Genomic DNA, 20,125 nt, shown 5'->3' with positions numbered 1-20,125 from the left:
AATTCTTGCTCGTACAATATGCATATTATTATTACTATTGGATAGAAAACACTCTCAGGTTTCTAAAACCGTTTGAATTATATCTGTGAGTAAAACAGAACTCATTTTGCAGCGAACTTCCTGTCAGAAAGTGAAAAATCTGAAATCGAGGCTGTGTTCCAGGGCCTCCCTATTCATTTGCTTGAAATCTATGGATAAACATGCACTTCATACGCCTTCCACTAGATGTCAATAGGCAGTGAGAGGTGAAATGGAGTGTATAGCTTGATCTGAGGTCAAAAGAGAGCTCTTGGAATGACATGACCCCAATTTCCTTTGTTCAGGAAGGCGCGGGAAGGAACTCTGGATTGCCTTCTGAAAAGCTTTCGTTATAGACGGCTATTATCTCCGGCTTTGATTTTATTTGATAAATGTGATAATATCATCGTAAAGTATGTTTTTTCAATATAGTTTTATCAGATTATTGAAAGTTTATCGGGAGTTTTGGCGTGTTCCGTTCTCTGCGTTTGGTGACGATGGACAGCTTCGCGCCACTTGGCTAGCTTTGGTTGCTAATTCGACAGACGAAGAGGACATTCTAAATCCAAACAACGATTATTCTGGACAAAGGACCCCTTGTACAAGATTCTGATGGAAGCTCAGCAAAAGTAGGACCCATTTATGATGTTATTTCGTATTTCTGTCAAATGTTTAGTATTATTTTCCGCCCTGATTTTGGGCGCTGTCTCGCTATAACGTAAGCTGTATGTCGTACTAAAGTTATTTTTAGAATTCTAACACGGCGATTGCATTAAGAACTAGTGTATCTATCATTTGCTTTACAACATGTATTTTTTAGTAAAGTTTCTGATGAGTTATTTGGTCAGAATAGGTGAGTGTCAGAAAATATCCGGAGATTCTGGAAAAAAGTTGCTACGTTTTCACAATGTATAACCACGGATTTCAGCTCTAAATATGCACATTTTCGAACAAAACATAAGTGTATTGTATAACCTGATGTTATAGGACTGTCATCTGATGAAGCTTGTCAAGGTTAGTGAAAAATTATATATCTTTTGCTGTTTTTTTGCGATCGCTAACTTTTGCTGCTGATAAATGGGTTGTGTTTTTGGCTATTGTGGTAAGCTAATATAATGCTATATTGTGTTTTCGCTGTATAACACTTAAAAAATCTGAAATATTGGCTGGATTCACAAGATGTTTGTCTTTCATTTGCTGTACACCATGTATTTTTCATAAATGTTTTATGATGAGTATTTAGGTATTTCACGTTGGTCTCTGTAATTGTTCTAGCTGCTTCGGTGCTATTTGTGATTGTAGCTGCAATGTAAAACTATGATTTATATCTGAAATATGCACATTTTTCGAACAAAACATAGATTTATTGTATAACATGTTATAAGACTGTCATCTGATGAAGTTGTTTCTTGGTTAGTTTGGTTAGTTTGGTTGGTTTTGTGCAAGCTACCTGTGCTGTGAAAGAAATGTCTGTGCTTTTTTGTATTTGGTGGTGAGCTAACATAAATATACGTGGTGTTTTCGCTGTAAAACATTTAAAAAATCGGACATGTTGGCTGGATTCACAAGATGTTTATCTTTCATTTGCTGTATTGGACTTGTTAATGTGTGAAAGCTAAATATTTCAGTTTTTTTTTTTTGAATTTCGCGCGCTGCCTTTTCAGTGGAATGTGGGCGGGGTTCTATCTGATGTCATAATACACCCCTCTGATAGTGATACATTTGCTCCATTGTTTCCATGTCAGTTGGTTTCCCACTCTGATGATTTATATCTGACAGAGGGGCTTTAAAGGAATAGTATGGTGACATCTTAGCGGGGCTTTAAATAAATAGGATTATTCATTAATTTAATACTCCTATAGCAACAATACACTGCAGCTTTGACATCAAGAAGAGATTGGGCTGATGGGTGTTGGTGCTACTATACAGGTAATGTTGTCCAATATGAATGTGAATGTTCAATACACACAATAGGTTGATCAGTAGCCAGTTAGTTAGCTGCTACGTTTTTAGCAACACAACTCGCAATCAACAAAGTCAAAATGCCCTCCAGGCCTGGTGGTGGCAGCAGTGTACTACATCAACTGTTTACCAGAGCTTCCTGAGGGGAAAACAATTAGGCTGTATATAGCTTGATTTTGGAGCCAGCAGCATACCACCTTACTTCCCACAGCTGGCTTGCTTCTAAAGCTAAACAGGGTTGGTCCTGGTTGGTTATGCAAACATTTGTTTATTAGATTATGTTTATCATTAAGAATATTGTTTTATTTCTAAATGGTCACGCCTTGCTTTGGTCATGTGTTCTCTTATGGGTCAATCATTTTAATTAGAATATAGCAATTACGGTGTCTCAATCACTTCCAGTGCCTTTGGAAAGTATTCAGATTGGGGACATTGCCTTGTGTCGGGTGCCATCTTTCAGATGGGACGTCAACTGAGAACAGCATGCATGGGAGGAAACTGTTTACAATTTGGCTCATGCATCCTCCCTCCTCTCCCCTGTAACTATTCCCCAGGTTGTTGCTGTAAATGAGAATGTGTTCTCAGTTGACTTACCTTGTTAAATAAATAATAACCATGTTTCCATCCAAAGTTTATTCATTAGGATATATACAAATATGATGATGTCATAGTGAATTCATGACGTGAATGAACAAGCCTTTTCATACTTTATAACATGGCTATATACAATGCCTTCAGAAAGTATTCAGACCCCTTGACTTTTTCCACATTTTGTTACATTACAGCCTTATTCTATTGTGTATTAAATCACTTTTTCCCTCTCATTAATCTACACACAATATCCCATAATGACAAAACAAAAACAGGTCTTTAGAAATTGTTGCTAATTTATTAAAAAATAAAAAACTGAAAAATAACATTTACATAACTATTCAGACCCTTTACTCAGTACTTTGTCGAAGCACCTTTGGCAGCGATTACAGCATTGAGTCTTCTTGGGTATGATGCTACAAGCTTGGCACACCTGTATTTGGGGAGTTTCTCCCATTCTTCTCTGCAGATTCTCTCAAGCTCTGTCAGGTTGGATGGGGAGCATCGCTGCACAGCTATTTTCAGGTCTCTCCAGAGATGTTAGATCGGGTTCAAGTCCGGGCTCTGGCTCGGCCACTCAAGGACATTCAGAGACCAGAGACTTGACCCGAAGCCACTACTGCATTGTCTTGGCTGTGTGCTTAGGGTTGTTGTCCTGTTGGAAGGTGAACCTTCGCCCTCAGTTTGAGGCCCTGAGCGCTCTGGAGCAGGTTTTCATCAAGGATCTCTCTGTATTTTGCTCGGTTCATCTTTCCGTTGATCCTGACTAATCTCCTAGTCTCTGCTGCTGAAAAACATCCCCACAGCATGACGCTGTCACCACCATGCTTCACCCTAGGGATGGTGCCAGGTTTCCTCCAGACGTGACGCTTGGCATTCAGGCCAAAGAGTTCAATCTTGGTTTCATCAGAACAGAGAATCTGGTTTCTCATGGTCTGAAAGTCCTTTTGGTGCCTTTTGGCAAACTCCAAGTGGGCTGTCATGTGCATTTTACTGAGGAGTGGCTTCCGTCAGGCCACTCTACCATAAAGGCTTGATTGGTGGAGAGGTGGAGAGATGGTTGTCCTTCTGGAAGTTTCTCCCATTTCCACAGAGGAACTCTAGAGCTCTGTCAGAGTGACCATCGGATTCTTGGTCACCTCCCTGACCAAGGCCCATCTCCCCCGACTGCTCAGTTTGGCTGTGCCGCCAGCTCTAGGAAGAGTCTTGGTGGTTCCAAACTTCTTCCATTTTAGAATGATGGAGGCCACTCTGTTCTTGGGGACCTCCAATGCTGCAGAAATGTGTTGGTACCCTTCCCAAGATCTGTGCCTTGACCCAATCCTGTCTCGGAGCTCTACAGACAATTCCTTCTACCTCATGGCTTGGTTTTTACCCTGACAGTCTCATATAAAGGGTCAGAATACTTACTGTTATGTAAAGAAGGTATATTTTTTATCCAATAGGCTACCTGCCGCCCCAAATGATGGGCTATTGTGTGTAGTTTGCTGAATATATAAATATATTTTTTAAATCCATTTCAAAATAAGGCTGTAACTTTCTAAAATGTGGAAAAAGTCAAGGGGTCTGAATACTTTCTGAATGCACTGTACAAACTTCACATTGAATATTCTCCTCACTTTCAAAAAGCTCCATGAGGAAGAAAGGATTCCCAAATTATCTTTTAGATGTTCTGTCTTCAGGATGTTCTGGGTTGATGTCTGTTGGAGAGGGGAGGGGCAGTTGAGTGAGCTGGGGCCTTTTATTACCTTTCCTCTGGGAGCCTGTCAGCTGTGTCATGATGAGAGAGTGAGAGAGGACCTACCCTACCTCTGGGAGCCTGTCAGCTGTGACATGATGAGAGCGAGTGAGAGAGGACCTACCTGTAAGATATATTGTGCTGTAAACATACTTCTATTTGAAGAGGTTTTTGACCCTTCAGGGACCTAATCTCAAACACTCATGAAAACATGAACAAAATATTGTCCACACGAAAGATAGAATTTGGTAATAAAAAAAGTTTTTTGACAAGTTATATGCATGAAAATAAAGATGTTTAAAAAATGTGACATTTTGGAGAGGTTTCTGCAGACTATATGGGAGGCCTAAGTCTTATTATGGATACATGTCTATAAAGATAGACTGGTATTAGATATCTGATCCATTTTTGGGGCACATGTTGACAAGATGTTGGAGAATCACTGGAGGGGAATATTGACCAACTGAGCATCTCAGTGTACAGCTCAATAAACACAATAGGAATTTTGTTACATTTCAGTCTTCTGTGATGTATTTAAAGTGTCATATTGGGATGCAAATTCAAATATGAATACATTTAAACTGTATCTGACATGGTACTGGTGTCTTCTTTTTTAAGCCCATAACCATGTGTGTGATGTGTAAACAAAAAAGGGCACCCCCCCATAAAAAGATCCTGCAACAGAAAGCTGCACAATATATTGAGAAAAGTATTTTGCTTACCATGACTATATCAAACCCTACTCCATGTGTTATCACTATCATGTATCCTACCATGACTATATCAAACCCTACTCCATGTGTTATCACTATCATGTATCCTACCATGACTATATCAAACCCTACTCCATGTGTTGCCACTATCATGTATCCTACCATGACTATATCCAACCCAACTCCATGTGTTGCCACTATCATATATCCTACCATGACTATATCCAACCCAACTCCATGTGTTGCCACTATCATATATCCTACCATGACTATATCCAACCCTACTCCATGTGTTGCCACTATCATGTATCCTACTTGGCTGAAGCTTTGATCCAGTGGAAGAAGTATTGAGGAGCAGGGAGGTTAAAGGTCACTTCAGGACACAGCTGTTACTCTACACTATCCCTAGATAATCCAGTAATAAGATAACATTTCTACATTATTTAGGGCTCTATAACATCTCTATCTATATATAACATCTCTATCAATTTATATATATATTTCTTTACCCAATTCCATTTTCTCCGTTTAGGTTTTCCAGGTTTCTGATTTGTCCCTGTTTTCCTGGTTTTTGCTCTAAATCACACTGTTAATAGAAAACTACTGCAGCATAAATACTGGAGGGGTCAGGAGACACTGTGGCCCCATCCGATGAGACCCCCGGACAGGGCCAAACAGGAAGGATATAACCCCACCCGCTTTGCCAAAGCTCTACACAATATTCTGCTGCTGATGCCAGATGCCATAGCAGTCTCTTTCTGATGTAAAGCAGAGGGTCACCGAGCATGTGGTGCAGGTGATGGGGGACTTCCTCTTGCAAACAACACAGCAACGCCTCCATGCTGTGCCCTTTTGGCCCTTAGGCACATCTATGCCTGCACAAATATATTTGGGCAGATGAACACTTGTGGCAGGAGCAGAAGGGACAGGGCGTGGTGCAGTGGTGCTGTAGCCAGCAAGCTCCTTGATGAGCTGCTCTCTGAAGGCTTTCTGTGAGAGGAAGGGCTTTCCACAGCTCTTAGCCATTTCCTTGTGTAGGATGAATGCATTCACCACAGCAATGTCGATGAAATGATAGAAGAAGGTCTTGTACCATTTCATTGTCTTATGGAGAACATTGTAATAGCCTATCAGCGCATCTGATAGGTCCACACCTCCCATGCTCTTGTTGTAGTCCTTTACTGCAGCTGGAATGGGAACATTTTTGGTGGTCCATACCCCGTCCTTCACACGCCTGACAACATGATCCCCATTGAAGGACTTGTGGATTGTTGTGCACATCACCACCTCTCTGGTATCCATCCACTTTACAAAAAGCAGGCCATCTTCACGGATCCATCGCATGGTCCCCCGCTCAGCCTGCTCAGGCATGTCGTTCACCTTCGTCTTCGGAAAGCCCACCCTGTTGGTACGAATGGTGCCACAAGCCCACACTTCCCGCTTCCTAAGGTCTGCAAACAGGGTAGGGCTTGTGTAGAAGTTATCCACAAAAAGTTTGTAGCCCTTCCCTAGCAGTTGAAAATCCAATAACTCCATTACAGAGTCATAGCCAAGTCCCTTACCGGTAGCAAAACTGTTCCTCCCCTCATAGACCAAAAAATTGCATGTGTAGGCACACACAGAATCAGCCAACACAAACAGCTTGTAACCCCACTTGGTTGGTTTGTTTCGCATGTATTGTTTGAGGCCAATTCTGGCCTTTGAGGCTACCATCCTCTCATCGATTGACACGTTCTGGGCTGGCTGAAAGTACGTCTTGCAGGCCTCAACAATACTGGAGTAGAGAGGTTTTATTTTGCACAGTCTATCAAACGTTGCTGTGCCTCTCTTCTTGTCATTCTCTTCATCAACCTTTGGGTCACTGATATGAAGCGCCTGTGAAAGAACCAGAAACCTTTTGCAGGACATAACAGTCATGGGGAAAGGCAGTTGGTAGAGTGATGACGTTTTCCAGTAGTCCGTCAGGCTTTTCAGCTTCACCAGCCCCATGTAGATGACCAGTGAAAGGTAGCAGAAAAAGTCTGACATGGATATGGGCTTCCATGCTACCTTTTTGCCTGCCTGCTTCTTCTTCCCATACTTATTCGTGTTAGACACAAGCGAATCTACAACGGATTGTGTGAAAAACAACTGAAAAAGCTGAAGGGGGCTGTAAGTTGTGGTCGAGTTCACCTGAGGTCCTGGCTTCCTTTTCGGCCGAAAAGTTGGTTGGCGTGGCTCCACATCATCTTCTAGGACAGTGTGCCAACGCCCTTCTGTCCCTTTGTTAGCAGGTGGCACACTTCCCCTCTTCCGCTTCTTTGTCGGTGCCTTCACACCTGTAGATGGCCCAGAGACAGCAGGGGTCCAGCTGGATGAACAAGTTGGCGCTGGGGGCTCCCAGTCGGAATCAGTGCCACTGTGAATGAAAATGTTCAGTTAGAATAGTTTCACATATGAGCCCTGTATCAACAGGTATAATAAACATATATATAGAGTACAGGGAACATAAAGTGCTGTTCCATTTCACTTTGGCCATTTTGTGGGCCTGCCTCAAATAGGCCATTTCATGTGGGGGTGGGGTGTAGCAACAGACACACGCGCCTCGGCCATGCTCCCTCTAACCTCTAACCGTAATATATAGCCTAATTAGAGAAAGCATGCTGGCTCTGTTGAGATGTATGGGTTTGCTGTTACATTCTACTCCATTCAATTTTTATATATATATATATATATATATATATATATATACACACACATTGGGGAGAACAAGTATTTGATACACTGCCGATTTTGCAGGTTTTCCTACTTACAAAGCATGTAGAGGTCTGTCATTTTTATCATAGGTACACTTCAAATGTGAAAGACGGAATCTAAAACAAAAATCCAGAAAATCACATTGTATGATTTTAAGTAATTAATTTGCATTTTATTGCATGACATAAGTATTTGATCACCTACCAACCAGTAAGAATTCCGGCTCTCACAGACCTGTTAGTTTTTCTTTAAGAAGCCCTCCTGTTCTCCACTCATTACCTGTATTAACTGCACCTGTTTGAACTCGTTACCTGTATAAAAGACACCTGTCCACACACTCAATCAAACAGACTCCAACCTCTCCACAATGGTCAAGACCAGAGAGCTGTGTAAGGACATCAGGGATAAAATTGTAGACCTGCACAAGGCTGGGATGGGCTACAGGACAATAGGCAAGCAGCTTGGTGAGAATGCAACAACTGTTGGCGCAATTATTAGAAAATGGAAGTTCAAGATGACGGTCAATCACCCTCGGTCTGGGGCTCCATGCAAGATCTCACCTCGTGGGGCATCAATGATCATGGGGAGGGTGAGGGATCAGCCCAGAAATATACGGCAAGACCTGGTCAATGACCTGAAGAGAGCTGAGACCACAGTCTCAAAGAAAACCATTAGCACCACACTACGCAGTCATGGATTAAAATCCTGCAGTGCAGGCAAGGTCCCCCTGCTCAAGCCAGCGCATGTCCAGGCCCGTCTGAAGTTTGCCAATGACCATCTGGATGATCCAGAGGAGGAATGGGAGAAGGTCATGTGGTCTGATGAGACAAAAATAGAGCTTTTTGGTCTAAACTCCACTCGCCGTGTTTGGAGGAAGAAGAAGGATGAGTACAACCCCAAGAACACCACCCCAACCGTGAAGCATGGAGGTAGAAACATCATTCTTTGGGGATGCTTTTCTGCAAAGGGGACAGGACGACTACACCGTATTGAGGGGAGGATGGATGGGGCCATGTATCGCGAGATCTTGGCCAACAACCTCCTTCCCTCAGTAAGAGCATTGAAGATGGGTCGTGGCTGGGTCTTCCAGCATGACAACGACCCGAAACACACAGCCAGGGCAACTAAGGAGTGGCTCCGTAAGAAGCATCTTAAGGTCCTGGAGTGGCCTAGCCAGTCTCCAGACCTGAACCCAATAGAAAATCTTTGGAGGGAGCTGAAAGTCCGTATTGCCCAGCGACAGCCCCGAAACCTGAAGGATCCGGAGAAGGTCTGTATGGAGGAGTGGGCCAAAACACCCTGCTGCAGTGTGTGCAAACCTGGTCAAGAACTACAGGAAACGTATGATCTCTGTAATTGCCAACAAAGGGTTCTGTACCAAATATTATGTTCTGCTTTTCTGATGTATCAAATACTTATGTCATGCAATAAAATGCAAATTAATTACTTAAAAATCATACAATGTGATTTTCTGGATTTTTGTTTTAGATTCCGTCTCTCACAGTTGAAGTGTACCTATGATAAAAATGACAGACCTCTACATGCTTTGTAAGTAGGAAAACCTGCAAAATCGGCAGTGTATCAAATACTTGATCTCCCCACTGTATATATACACACAAACATAGGCTATGGGTCGTTCACATACATACAAATGTATCCTCACTCACAATGAATAGCCAACGTGTACTTTACACATTCCATTACCTTTTTATTGCAAATAAAATGTAAAAACAATCACAAATAATATTTTATATTATTAATTTCAAACAACGGCATTAGCGTGACAACAACTTACCAGTCTAAAACAATGTCCTCTCCGTTCAAAAAAATAGGCCTCAGTTTCAGAATCATAGGAGTGATCGCTAATGGAGTCTTCCTCAAAAAACAGTTCTGTATCACTTTCACGATCAATTTTCTCAAAGATGTTGTCTACATTCGTATATCTAGTCTTAGATTTAGCTTTCCCTGACTTATTCGCCATGATGTTGGATAAATAAACAGCTGAAGATGCAAGTTGCCGAAATACTGCTGTGCGTAATAACTTTCCTTCCTTCCAGTTCTAAACGCAAAGGTAAAAGACACTCGTTACGCCTGCGTTTCATGTATGGGTTGGTCTTCAAACAAAGAACCATTTGATAGCCAATGAACAGAGGTAAATGGCACTATCTACCCAGCTAGATTTCAAGACGATGAGTGGTCATTGGGTTAAAATACAGTCAATCAACGAGACAGTGGTCATATAATTGGTGCACAATGAGCTCGTTACTCGTTGTCTTCCAATCGTTTTTTTCGGCTCAATACGTCCCGCGAAATGACCCATCAAGTTTGGTTGTGTTACAAACAAACAGTTGATTGCAAGGAAACCAAACATGACTGGATAACGTCAGGTTTAGTCAGTGTATTTAGGTCGGATGTTTCGTCGAAAATTTAATGAAATTCAACGACATAAGCGTTCACAAAATGTTTCGTGTTAGGCTATAAAAAATGGATTCAACCGAACAAAAGACCATTCATTGTGTAAAAATGAGCCTTGGGATTGCAAACAGAGCAAAATCTTCAAAGGTAAACGATTTATTTCAACGCAATCTGTGATAATGTTACGCCTGTGCTGGTTGCAAAAGTAGTTTGTTATGGAGCGCTGAGCTCAGATAATCGCATCCTATTCTTTCGCAGTAAATCCTTTTTTAAATTTGACAACGCAGTTGGATTAGCAAGATTCTAGGCTTTTGAAGCATGTGAGACACTTGTATTTTCAGGAATGTTTAATATGACTATTTGTGGCGATCACCGTATGTTGTCTATTTTCAAACCCGGATCCGGGATCAGTAGTTAAGAGAAGTTAATTTTACCTCTATTTCTGCTTTTTGTTACTCCTCTCTTTGGCTGGAAAAATGGCTGTATTTTTCTGTGACTTGGCTCTAACCTAACATAATCGTTTGGTGTGCTTTCGTCGTAAAACCTTTTTGAAATCGGACACTTTGGCTGGATTTACAACAGGTGTATCTTTAAAATAGTGTGAAATACTTGTATGTTTGAGGAATTTAAATTATGGGATTTCTCTTTTGAATTTGGCGCCCGGCAGTTTCACTGGCTGTTGACGAGGTGGGACGCTACCGTCCCACATACCCTAGTGAGGTTAACATTAACCTCTAACGAGCCTCTACCCCGGATCCGGGAGCACCCCCCACCCCCCCCCACACTGATTAGCATCGCTAGCATAGCGTCACAATTAAATAGTAGCATCTAAATATCATTAAATCACAAGTCCAAGACACCTAATGAAAGATACAGATCTTGTGAATAAAGTCACCATTTCAGATTTTTAAAATGTTTTACAGGGAAGACAAAATATGTAAATCTATTAGCTAACCATGTTAGCCTAAGACACCCTTTTTCTTTGTCCACCATTTTTTCTCAACACCAGTAGCTATCACTAATTCGGCTAAACTAAGATATTGATAGCCACTAACCAAGAAAAAACCTAATCAGATGACAGTCTGATAACATATTTATGGTATAGGATAGGTTTTGTTAGAAAAATGTGCATATTTCAGGTAGATATCAGAGTTTACAATTGCACCCACCGTCACAAATGGACTAGAATAAATACAATGAGCAACGTGTTTACCTAATTACTAATCATCAAACATTTCGTAAAAATACACAGCATACACTAATCGAAAGACACAGATCCTGTGAATACAGACAATATTTCAGATTTTCTAAGTGTCTTACAGCGAAAACACAATAAATCGTTATATTAGCATACCACATATGCAAACGTTACCAGAGCATTGATTCTAGCCAAAGAGAGCGATAACGTAAACATCGCCAAAATATATTAATTTTTTCACTAACCTTCTCAGAATTCTTCAGATGACACTCCTGTAACATCACATTACAACATACATATACAGTTTGTTCGAAAATGTGCATATTTAGCCACCAAAATCATGGTTAGACAATGAGAAAAGTAGCCCAGCTGGTCAGAAAATGTCCTGCGCCATATTAGACAGTGATCTAGTCTATACATAAATACTCATAAACGTGACTAAAAAATATAGGGTGGACAGCGATTGATAGACAATTTAATTCTTAATACAATCGCTGATTTACATTTTTTAAATTATCCTTACTTTTCAATACAGTTTGCGCCAAGCGAAGCTACGTCAAACAAAATGGCGTCATAAGCGATTAACATTTCTCGACAGAAACACGATTTATCATAATAAATTGTTCCTACTTTGAGCTGTTCTTCCATCAGAATCTTGGGCAAAGAATCCTTTCTTGGGTCTAATCGTCTTTTGGTCGAAAGCTGTCCTCTTGCCATGTGGAAATGCCAACTGCGTTCGGCATGAACTGGAAACCTGCCCGGCGCTTGAAAGTGTCACAGAAATAAATGTCCCAAAATCGCACTAAACGGATATAAATTGCTATAAAACGGTTTAACCTTTACCGAACCTCAACCCCGTATCCGGGATCACCCCCCACCCCCCCCACACTGATTAGCATCGCTAGCATAGCTTCACAAGTAAATAGTAGCATCTAAATATCATTAAATCACAAGTCCAAGACACCAGATGAAAGATACAGATCTTGTGAATAAACCCATCATTTCTGTTTTTTAAAATGTTTTACAGGGAAGACACAATATGTAAATCTATTAGCTAACCACGTTAGCAAAATACACCATCTTTCTTTGTCCACCATTTTCTCTCTCCACCACTAGCTATCACCAATTCGGCTAAACTAAGATATTGATAGCAACAAACCAAGAAAAAAACTCATCAGATGACAGTCTGATAACATATTTATGGTATAGGATAGGTGTTGTTAGAAAAAAGTGCATATTTCAGGTAGAAATCACAGTTTACAATTGCACCGACCATCACAAATCGACTAGAATTACTAGATAGAGCAACGTGTATGACCAATTTACTCATCATAAAACATTTCATAAAAATAGACAAAGCATAGCAATGGAAAGACACAGTTCTTGTGATTTCAGACCATATTTCAGATTTTCTAAGCGTTTTTCAGCGAAAACACAATAAATCGATAAGTTAGCATACCACATGTACAAACGTTAGTAGAGCATGAATTCAAGGCAAAGGGAGCTATAACGTTATCATCGCCAAAATATATTAATTTTTTCACTAACCTTCTCAGAATTCTTCCGATGACACTCCTGTAACATCATTTTACAACATACATATACAGTTTGTTCGAAAAGGTGCATATTTAGCCATACAAAACCGTGGTTATAGAATGAAAATACTAGGAAATCAAGCCTCAATATGTCTGACGTCATCTATCAGAGTGATCTAGTTTAATTGAAAGCTAATCATATACTTGACTAAAAAATACAGGGTTGACAGGAATCGAAAGACAAATTAGTTCTTAATGCAACCGCTGACTTACATTTTTAAAATTATCCTTACTTTTCAATACAGGGTTCGCCAAGTGACGCGATAACAAACAAAATGGCGAAATATGCGTTTAAAATATTTCGACAGAACAACGATTTATCATATTAAATATTGCTTACTTTGAGCTGTTCTTCCATCAGATTCTTGGGCAATGTATTCTTTCTTGGGTTTAATCTTCTTTTGGTCGAAAGATGTCCTTTGTCCGTCTAAATGCCCGCTAACGTTCGACCGGGACCCCGAAATGTGCCCGGTGCTTCACATAGAAATGCATCAAAATCGCACTAAACGGATATAAATTGCTATAAAACGGTTTAAATTAACTACCTTATGATGTTTCTAAGTCCTATATCGAATTAAATTACAGACGGATACATTTTACGTTGATAACCGAGCCTTTGAAAATGGCATCCGGAGGTGTCTTCCTGCGTAAAGGCGAGCGTCGAAAGGGGGGCTACCCTCACTCCTTGGTCCTTTATAACCTCTGAGAGCTACGCAGAAGGCCCATTCCACTTCTCATTGGTTACTGACATCCAGGGGAAGGCGGGTGCAGTTCGTGTCGTTCCATAGGATATACACAGACTTTTAAAACTGATCTGAAATCAGAGCTTCGCTCTCAGACCTTTCACTGTCTGTCATGGATTTCGCTGTAGAAAGAGTTCTGGGTCACCCACAGACATCATTCCAACTTTGTATGAAACTAGAAAGTGTTTTCTATCCAATAGAATTAATAATATGCATATTGTACGAGCAAGAATTGAGTACTAGGCAGTTTAATTTGGAGACGACAAAATGCTAATTCGGAACAGCACCCCCTGTAGTCGCAAGAAGTTAAATTAACTACCTTATGATGTTTTTAACTCCTATAACGAGTAGAAACATGACCGGAGAAATATAACTGGCTACACTAATGCTTGGAAAAAGAACGGGTCGGTGCCCACCGTGCGTCCGACGCAGCTGGAAAGGAGTGCCTACCTACACGTGTTTTTGTTTTATAGGGGCTGTGATTGCGCAATCGATACCATTCAAATCGTCATCACGTAAAGGCATCCAGGGGAAGACGTAAGCAGTGTCCGTATCCTGATAGCGTTCACAGTGGCCTTTAAACTGACTCCAGATCAGGGGCCAAAATGTGTGAAATCTGACTCCATGTCAGGGAAATTGCTGTAGAATGAGTTCTGTTCCACTCAGAGACAAAATTCCAACGCCTATAGAAACTAGAGACTGTTTTCTATCCAATAATAGTAATAATATGCATATTGTACGATAAAGAATTTAGTAGGAAGCCGTTTAATCTGTAATGCAATTATGCTAATGAGAAAACAGCACCCCCTGTAGTCGCAAGAAGTTAACAACAAATTTGTGGAGTGTTTGAAAAACGAGTTATAATGACTCCAACCTAAGTGCATGTAAACTTCGACTGTGTATATAAATATATATATATAAAAATATATATATATATAATATCAAATGAATATGCGACCATTTAAACAACTGCATTAGCATGAGAAGCAAAAACCTTTTTTTACTTACTGGTCTAAAAGTGGATCTTTTCCTTCCAAAAACATTTCTTCTGCGCTGGAATCATAACTGTGGTCACTCAGAGAGTCCTCATCCATTCCTTCTGTGTCACTCTCCTGGTCAATTTCTGCAATAATATCATCAAAATGTTTATACTTGGACTGAGATTTAGCTTTTACACTCTTAGTAGCCATGTTTAACTTTTTCAGATTTGAGAAGTTTGTAGAAGAGAAGGAACTGCTGTGAAACGTAAACTACAGTGCGTCCTGTTTCCTTTCACCAGAGAATGAACTCTGTTGTGCACAGCTCCAGCATGATGGCTGTTTGTCCTACAAACGGCATTCACATACTGCTGGAAAGCCCAGCTCATTGGCTATCTAGCTAGGTTTCAAAACGATAGGTGGTCATTGGACCAAGACCCTTCATGGGCTAATTCAGGTGTTGTATAGCCAATACATCATGTAGAATGATGAAACAAGTTTGGTTGCCTTCTAGAGTGTCTGAAGATTGCACAGAAACCGAACTTGACCATGTTAAACAATGTTAGATTTCTAACAAAATTAGATTTCATAAAATTGTTTTGTTGCAAGTTGAGTCGGAATTCATGCAGAACGCTGTTTACAACATGGATGGTGTGAGGATATACAATACCATTCAAGAGTTCGGGGTCACTTAGAAATGTCCTTGTTTTTGAAAGAAAAGCAATTTTTTTGTCCATTTAAAATAACATCAATTTGATCATAAACACAGTGTAGACATTGTTAATGTTGTAAATGACTATTGTAGCCAGCAAGTTGGAAAAATCTGCTGTTCTGAACTTGAGCAAGGCAGTTAATCCCCAACAACAACTGCTCCCCGGGCACCGATGACGTGGACATCGATGAAGGCAGCCCCCACACTGATTCAGAGGGTTCAATGCGTTCGACACATTTCAGTTGAATGCATTCAGTTATACAACTGACTAGGTTTCCCCTTTCCATCATTAGATGCTACAGTCCTCCTTTAAGACTCCATAATGTTTCATCTGTACGTGCTACAGGCCTCCATTAAGACTAGAATATCTGAAGAATCCAGGTATTTCCATGTTTAACAAGTTCAGTAGATCAGATGTTAATGAAGCAATACAGACCACATTGAAGTGTATGGAGTGTGGTTTTCCTGTTCTACAGTCTTGTAAAGACAGGGGGGTTGACTGGGACAGGCAATGTAACATCCATAATGTTCTTAGGAACTGTTTTTGTCCTTACATCAGATCATCTTATAACTGTCTCTCTAAAGCTAACTTTCATCAAGGTTTTATATGGTCAATTGGTTTCTCTCTTTTCATTGGCAGAAACCTTTTTCAGTGTTATGATATTCATAACATCCATATCCACCAGTCTATCTTCCTGTCAACTAACAGAACTCTGCTGGTTGTCCTGGTAACAGATACCAGTCAGAAGCAGAACCATTGTATTTGTTCAAACTAAACTACTTACTTTGATGAGTCAAATCTGATCCTTTCTTCTCTTCTCCTCCTCTCACAGTTCGACTCAGCCCCGTTGTTTTCCTGCAGTCCACCAGCAGCACAGACAACCTCTTCATACCCAGCAGTAAGGCGCTACCGGGAGAGGCACGACATAGGGACTTCAGTAGGACAGAAGTGCTAGCGTTGTCCTGGTAACCATAAAGAGGGGACACAGACACATATCATTATGGATGCTGATGTCACTGTTGTCATGAAGAGCTTTACAGAAACCCAGCCCAGACCCCGATAGAGCAAGCTGTATGCTAAACCAGACCAAGCTGTACCATCTGGTGTTCTGATCTGGAAAGACTCATCTCTGACTCGTCAGCATCAGGATGTTGTTGAGGCTCCCCAGAGGATCCACGATAGTCATGTCTCTCTCCTGTGTGAACGACAACATCAGACAGACAGTCAACTTATGATCTTCTACTACAATCATAGGGTCTTACAAGAGGCATGAATGTCTAAAAAGGGCTTAAAATGGGCACTTTCATCATGATTTTGTAAAATATTGTTTGTGTTGTAAATGTAAAAGGGTCGTTCCACTAAATGGAGGCTTTTTGCACCCCTTTGATATTTTAAGTAGAAATGATGCACCAATATTACATTTTAAAAGCCTGTTATGCAAAGTTAAGTGCACTTTAATACAGACCACACAGAGAATTCAATAAATCGAATTTAAAAGTTCCAAAAATATATGTACCAATGGCAGATTAGCACTTAAACATTTCCTACCTTACTGAACAACATATTCAAGTGTAGAACTTCAGTAGAATGCCCCTTTAAAACCACACATTAGTTCAGGTGTTTATAATTTGTGTAACGTTCCAACAGGAATATGTTCCAAAAACTTCGTAAATAACAAGGTTGCCAACAAACGGCGCATACAAAGTTGTTTAGCGGCAGAATAAGACACCGGGAAGGGAGTGGGCTATTTAATTACGTGTTTCACTCACCACGTTAATCCACTCTGGTAGCCTACGGACAAACATTAAGAATAAGCTACGTGGTGAGTTGATGCCTATTCGGCAGCGTGTTAGCTCGGTGAATTGACCATGCTACTTTGCATGCGGCGTTTGTTGGCATCCTTGTACTTTACGAAGATTTTGGAACAGATTCCTGTTGGGACGTTCCACAAATTAGACCCCATTAGTTCAACAACTGCATCGTTTGTGACCCTGGTTTTAAGACAGTACTCACTGGTGGTAATCGGAAATTCCCTCTCCTCCTCTTTTATTGAGATAGCCTCCTCTTCCTCTTTTACTACAAAATGTTCTTCCTCTTCTTTCAATGTTATGGTATCTTCCTCCTTTTTGATTCTGAAAGGTTCTACCTCCTCCTCTTCCACTCTGACAACCTCTCTCCCATCTTCCTCTTTCACTGTAATATCATCCTCTTCTGTCAATGTGATAGCCTCCTCTTCCTCCTTTCTCATCCTGAAAGCTTCTTCCTCTCCTTTCACCAGAGCTTCTTTCTCCGTCGAGTTTAGTGAGCTCATGTCCGGGCGATTATCCTAGTGCAGTATCAATTTAACACATTTGCTAATTTAAGACTCAAATTACGTTTAAATGAACGAGTAGATACGTAAACATAATTATGAGCCAAACACTAAGAGTAATATACACAAGATTGGTTTAAAGAGCTTCAATGTGTCTGTTTTATGTTCGCTAGCAAACCACCGCGTTGATTGAATCAGAAGCCTTTTGTCGCAGTTGAAGAGGCATCCTGTCCCGTCCACTAGAATACACGTCACGCAAGACGCATCACCCGAAAGACTCATATCGCCATCTGCTGGCTGGAGTGGGTAACGCAGATTGGAGAAAAAACAACCAGATGTTATGTTTTCTCTTCCTTCTTACAGCCAATACTTTAGGTAGGATTAGGTGACAGATTGAAGAGGGTGGCATATTCCAAGCTAAATTGACCAAAGCTCATCGCAAACAACACATAATAACACCTCACATAATGTTGCCCTAAAACTATGACAATTTCTCTCACCCAGTGGCATATGGGCTATTAAGGTGAGTGTAGGTGAGGCCACATGAAGCAGTGCCTGCTTTGTTTAAGGTAACATGGACAGATACGGCTCTACCTGTGTAGAGCTCATGCCCCTTTTCCCTTCCAGTCTCTAAAGTTCCCTTTTGGGTGGTGGTATAATTTGTATTCATTTTTTTGTCATTTTTATTCTGAACCCACTGCCTGCAAGTCATTGTTAAATTTGCCTAACTATCTTACAGGTAGACCCTCTCTCACTCTCTCTCATCATGTCACAAGCTGACAGGCTCCCAGAGGCAGGGTAATAAAAGGCCCCCAGCTCACTCAACTGCCCCTCCCCTCTCCAACAGACATCAACCCAGAACATCCTGAAGACAGAACATCTAAAAGATCATCTGGGAATCCTTTCTTCCTCATGGAGCTTTTTGAAAGTGAGGTGAATATTCAATGTGATGTTTGTACGGTGGATTCAGAAAGTATTCAGACCCCTTTACTTTTTCCACATTTTGTTAAATTACAGCCTTATTTTAGAATGGATTTAAAAAATACATATTCAGCAATCTACACACAATACCCCAATATGAGAAAACAAAAACAGGTTTTATGAACATTTAGCGAATTTCTTAAAGATAAAAGATCAGATAAAAAACATACCTTATTTACATAACAGTAAGTATTCAGACCCTTTGCTATGAGACTGTCAGAGCAAAAATCAAGCCATGAGGTAGAAGGAATTGTTCGTATAGCTCCGAGACAGGATTGCGTCGAGGCACAGATCTTGGGAAGGGTACCAAAACACTTCTGCAGCATTGAAGGACCCCAAGAACACAGTGTGGTGAAGAAGGCGCAACAGAGCCTCTTCAACCTCAGGAGGCTAAAGAAAGTTGGCTTGTCACCTAAAACACTCACAAATTTTTACAGATGCACAATGAAAGCAATCCTGTGTCGGCGCTCTACGCACCATTCCTTCGACCTCGTGGCTTGGTTTTTGCTCTGACATGCACTGTGAACTGTGGGACCTCATATAGACAGTTGTGTGCCTTTCCAAATCATGTCCAATCAATTGAATTTACCACAAGTTGAAGAAACATCTCAAGGATGATCAATGGAAACAGCATGCACCTGAGCGAGTCTCATATCAAAGGGTCTGAAAACTTATGTAAATAAAGTATTTCTTTTGATAATAATTTATAATTTGCAAACATTTATAATAATTTACAAACATTTCTAAAACCTGAATACTTTCCGAAGGCACTGTATGTATATAAAAATATGTTTTCCACTAACCCTACCATCCATCCCCTAATTAGAGTAAACTAATGCACAACAACTATTAGGCTTCTACGTCCAGCTTCTACATACTATGTACATTTTACGGACACAATGTATTTTACAATAGTTATATTTAGTTTGTTTTTAATCCTATCCTTCAGTTACCCTACACCTCTCCCATCTATCTCTGAAGACCATCCAGTCCTAACCTTCAGTTACCCTAAACCTCTCCCATCTATCTCTGAAGACCATCCAGTCCTATCCTTCAGTTACCCTAAACCTCTCCCATCCCTGCCACTGAAAAACATCCCCACAGCATGATACTGCCACCACCATGCTTCACCGTATGGATGATGCCAGGTTTCTTCCAGATGTGACGCTTGGCATTCAGGCCAAAGAGTTCAATCTTGGTTTCATCAGACCAGAGAATCTTGTTTCTCATGGTCTAAAGTCCTTTAGGTGCCTTTTGGCTAACTCCAAGCTGGCTTTCTTTTGTCTTTTACGGAGAAGTGGCTTCCGTCTGGCCACTCTACCATAAAGGCCTAATTGGTGGAGTGCTGCAGAGATGGTTGGTCTTCTGGAAGGTTCTCCCATTTCCACAGAGGAACTCTTGAGCTCTGTCAGAGTGACCATCGGGTTCTTGGTC

General features: G+C 40.7%; 1 protein-coding gene across 1 annotated transcript; it reads right to left on the bottom strand.

The window, feature by feature from the left end:
• Positions 1 to 5,733: 5,733 nt before the first annotated feature.
• On the bottom strand, positions 5,734 to 14,899 carry LOC120041319 (piggyBac transposable element-derived protein 4-like). Its single transcript, XM_038986259.1, has 2 exons — positions 14,718 to 14,899; positions 5,734 to 7,420 (listed from the first exon to the last, which is right to left on the bottom strand). Exons 1-2 carry the CDS (start codon positions 14,897 to 14,899, stop codon positions 5,734 to 5,736), a joined length of 1,869 nt encoding a protein of 622 aa, XP_038842187.1.
• Between the last annotated feature and the right edge of the window lie 5,226 nt (positions 14,900 to 20,125).

Source organism: Salvelinus namaycush, unplaced genomic scaffold (genome assembly GCF_016432855.1).
Source record: "Salvelinus namaycush isolate Seneca unplaced genomic scaffold, SaNama_1.0 Scaffold439, whole genome shotgun sequence".
NCBI classification, from domain to species: domain Eukaryota; kingdom Metazoa; phylum Chordata; class Actinopteri; order Salmoniformes; family Salmonidae; genus Salvelinus; species Salvelinus namaycush.
This window is presented reverse-complemented; position numbering and strand designations above follow the sequence as displayed.

Coding starts and splice junctions, on each gene's coding strand:
- LOC120041319 (XM_038986259.1), bottom strand. CDS start 14,899: ATGGCTACTAAGAGTGTAAAAGCTAAATCTCAGTCCAAGTATAAACAT. Junction 7,421..14,717: donor AAAGATCCACTTTTAGACCA/GTAAGTAAAAAA, acceptor TTTCATTCACAG/TGGCACTGATTCCGACTGGG.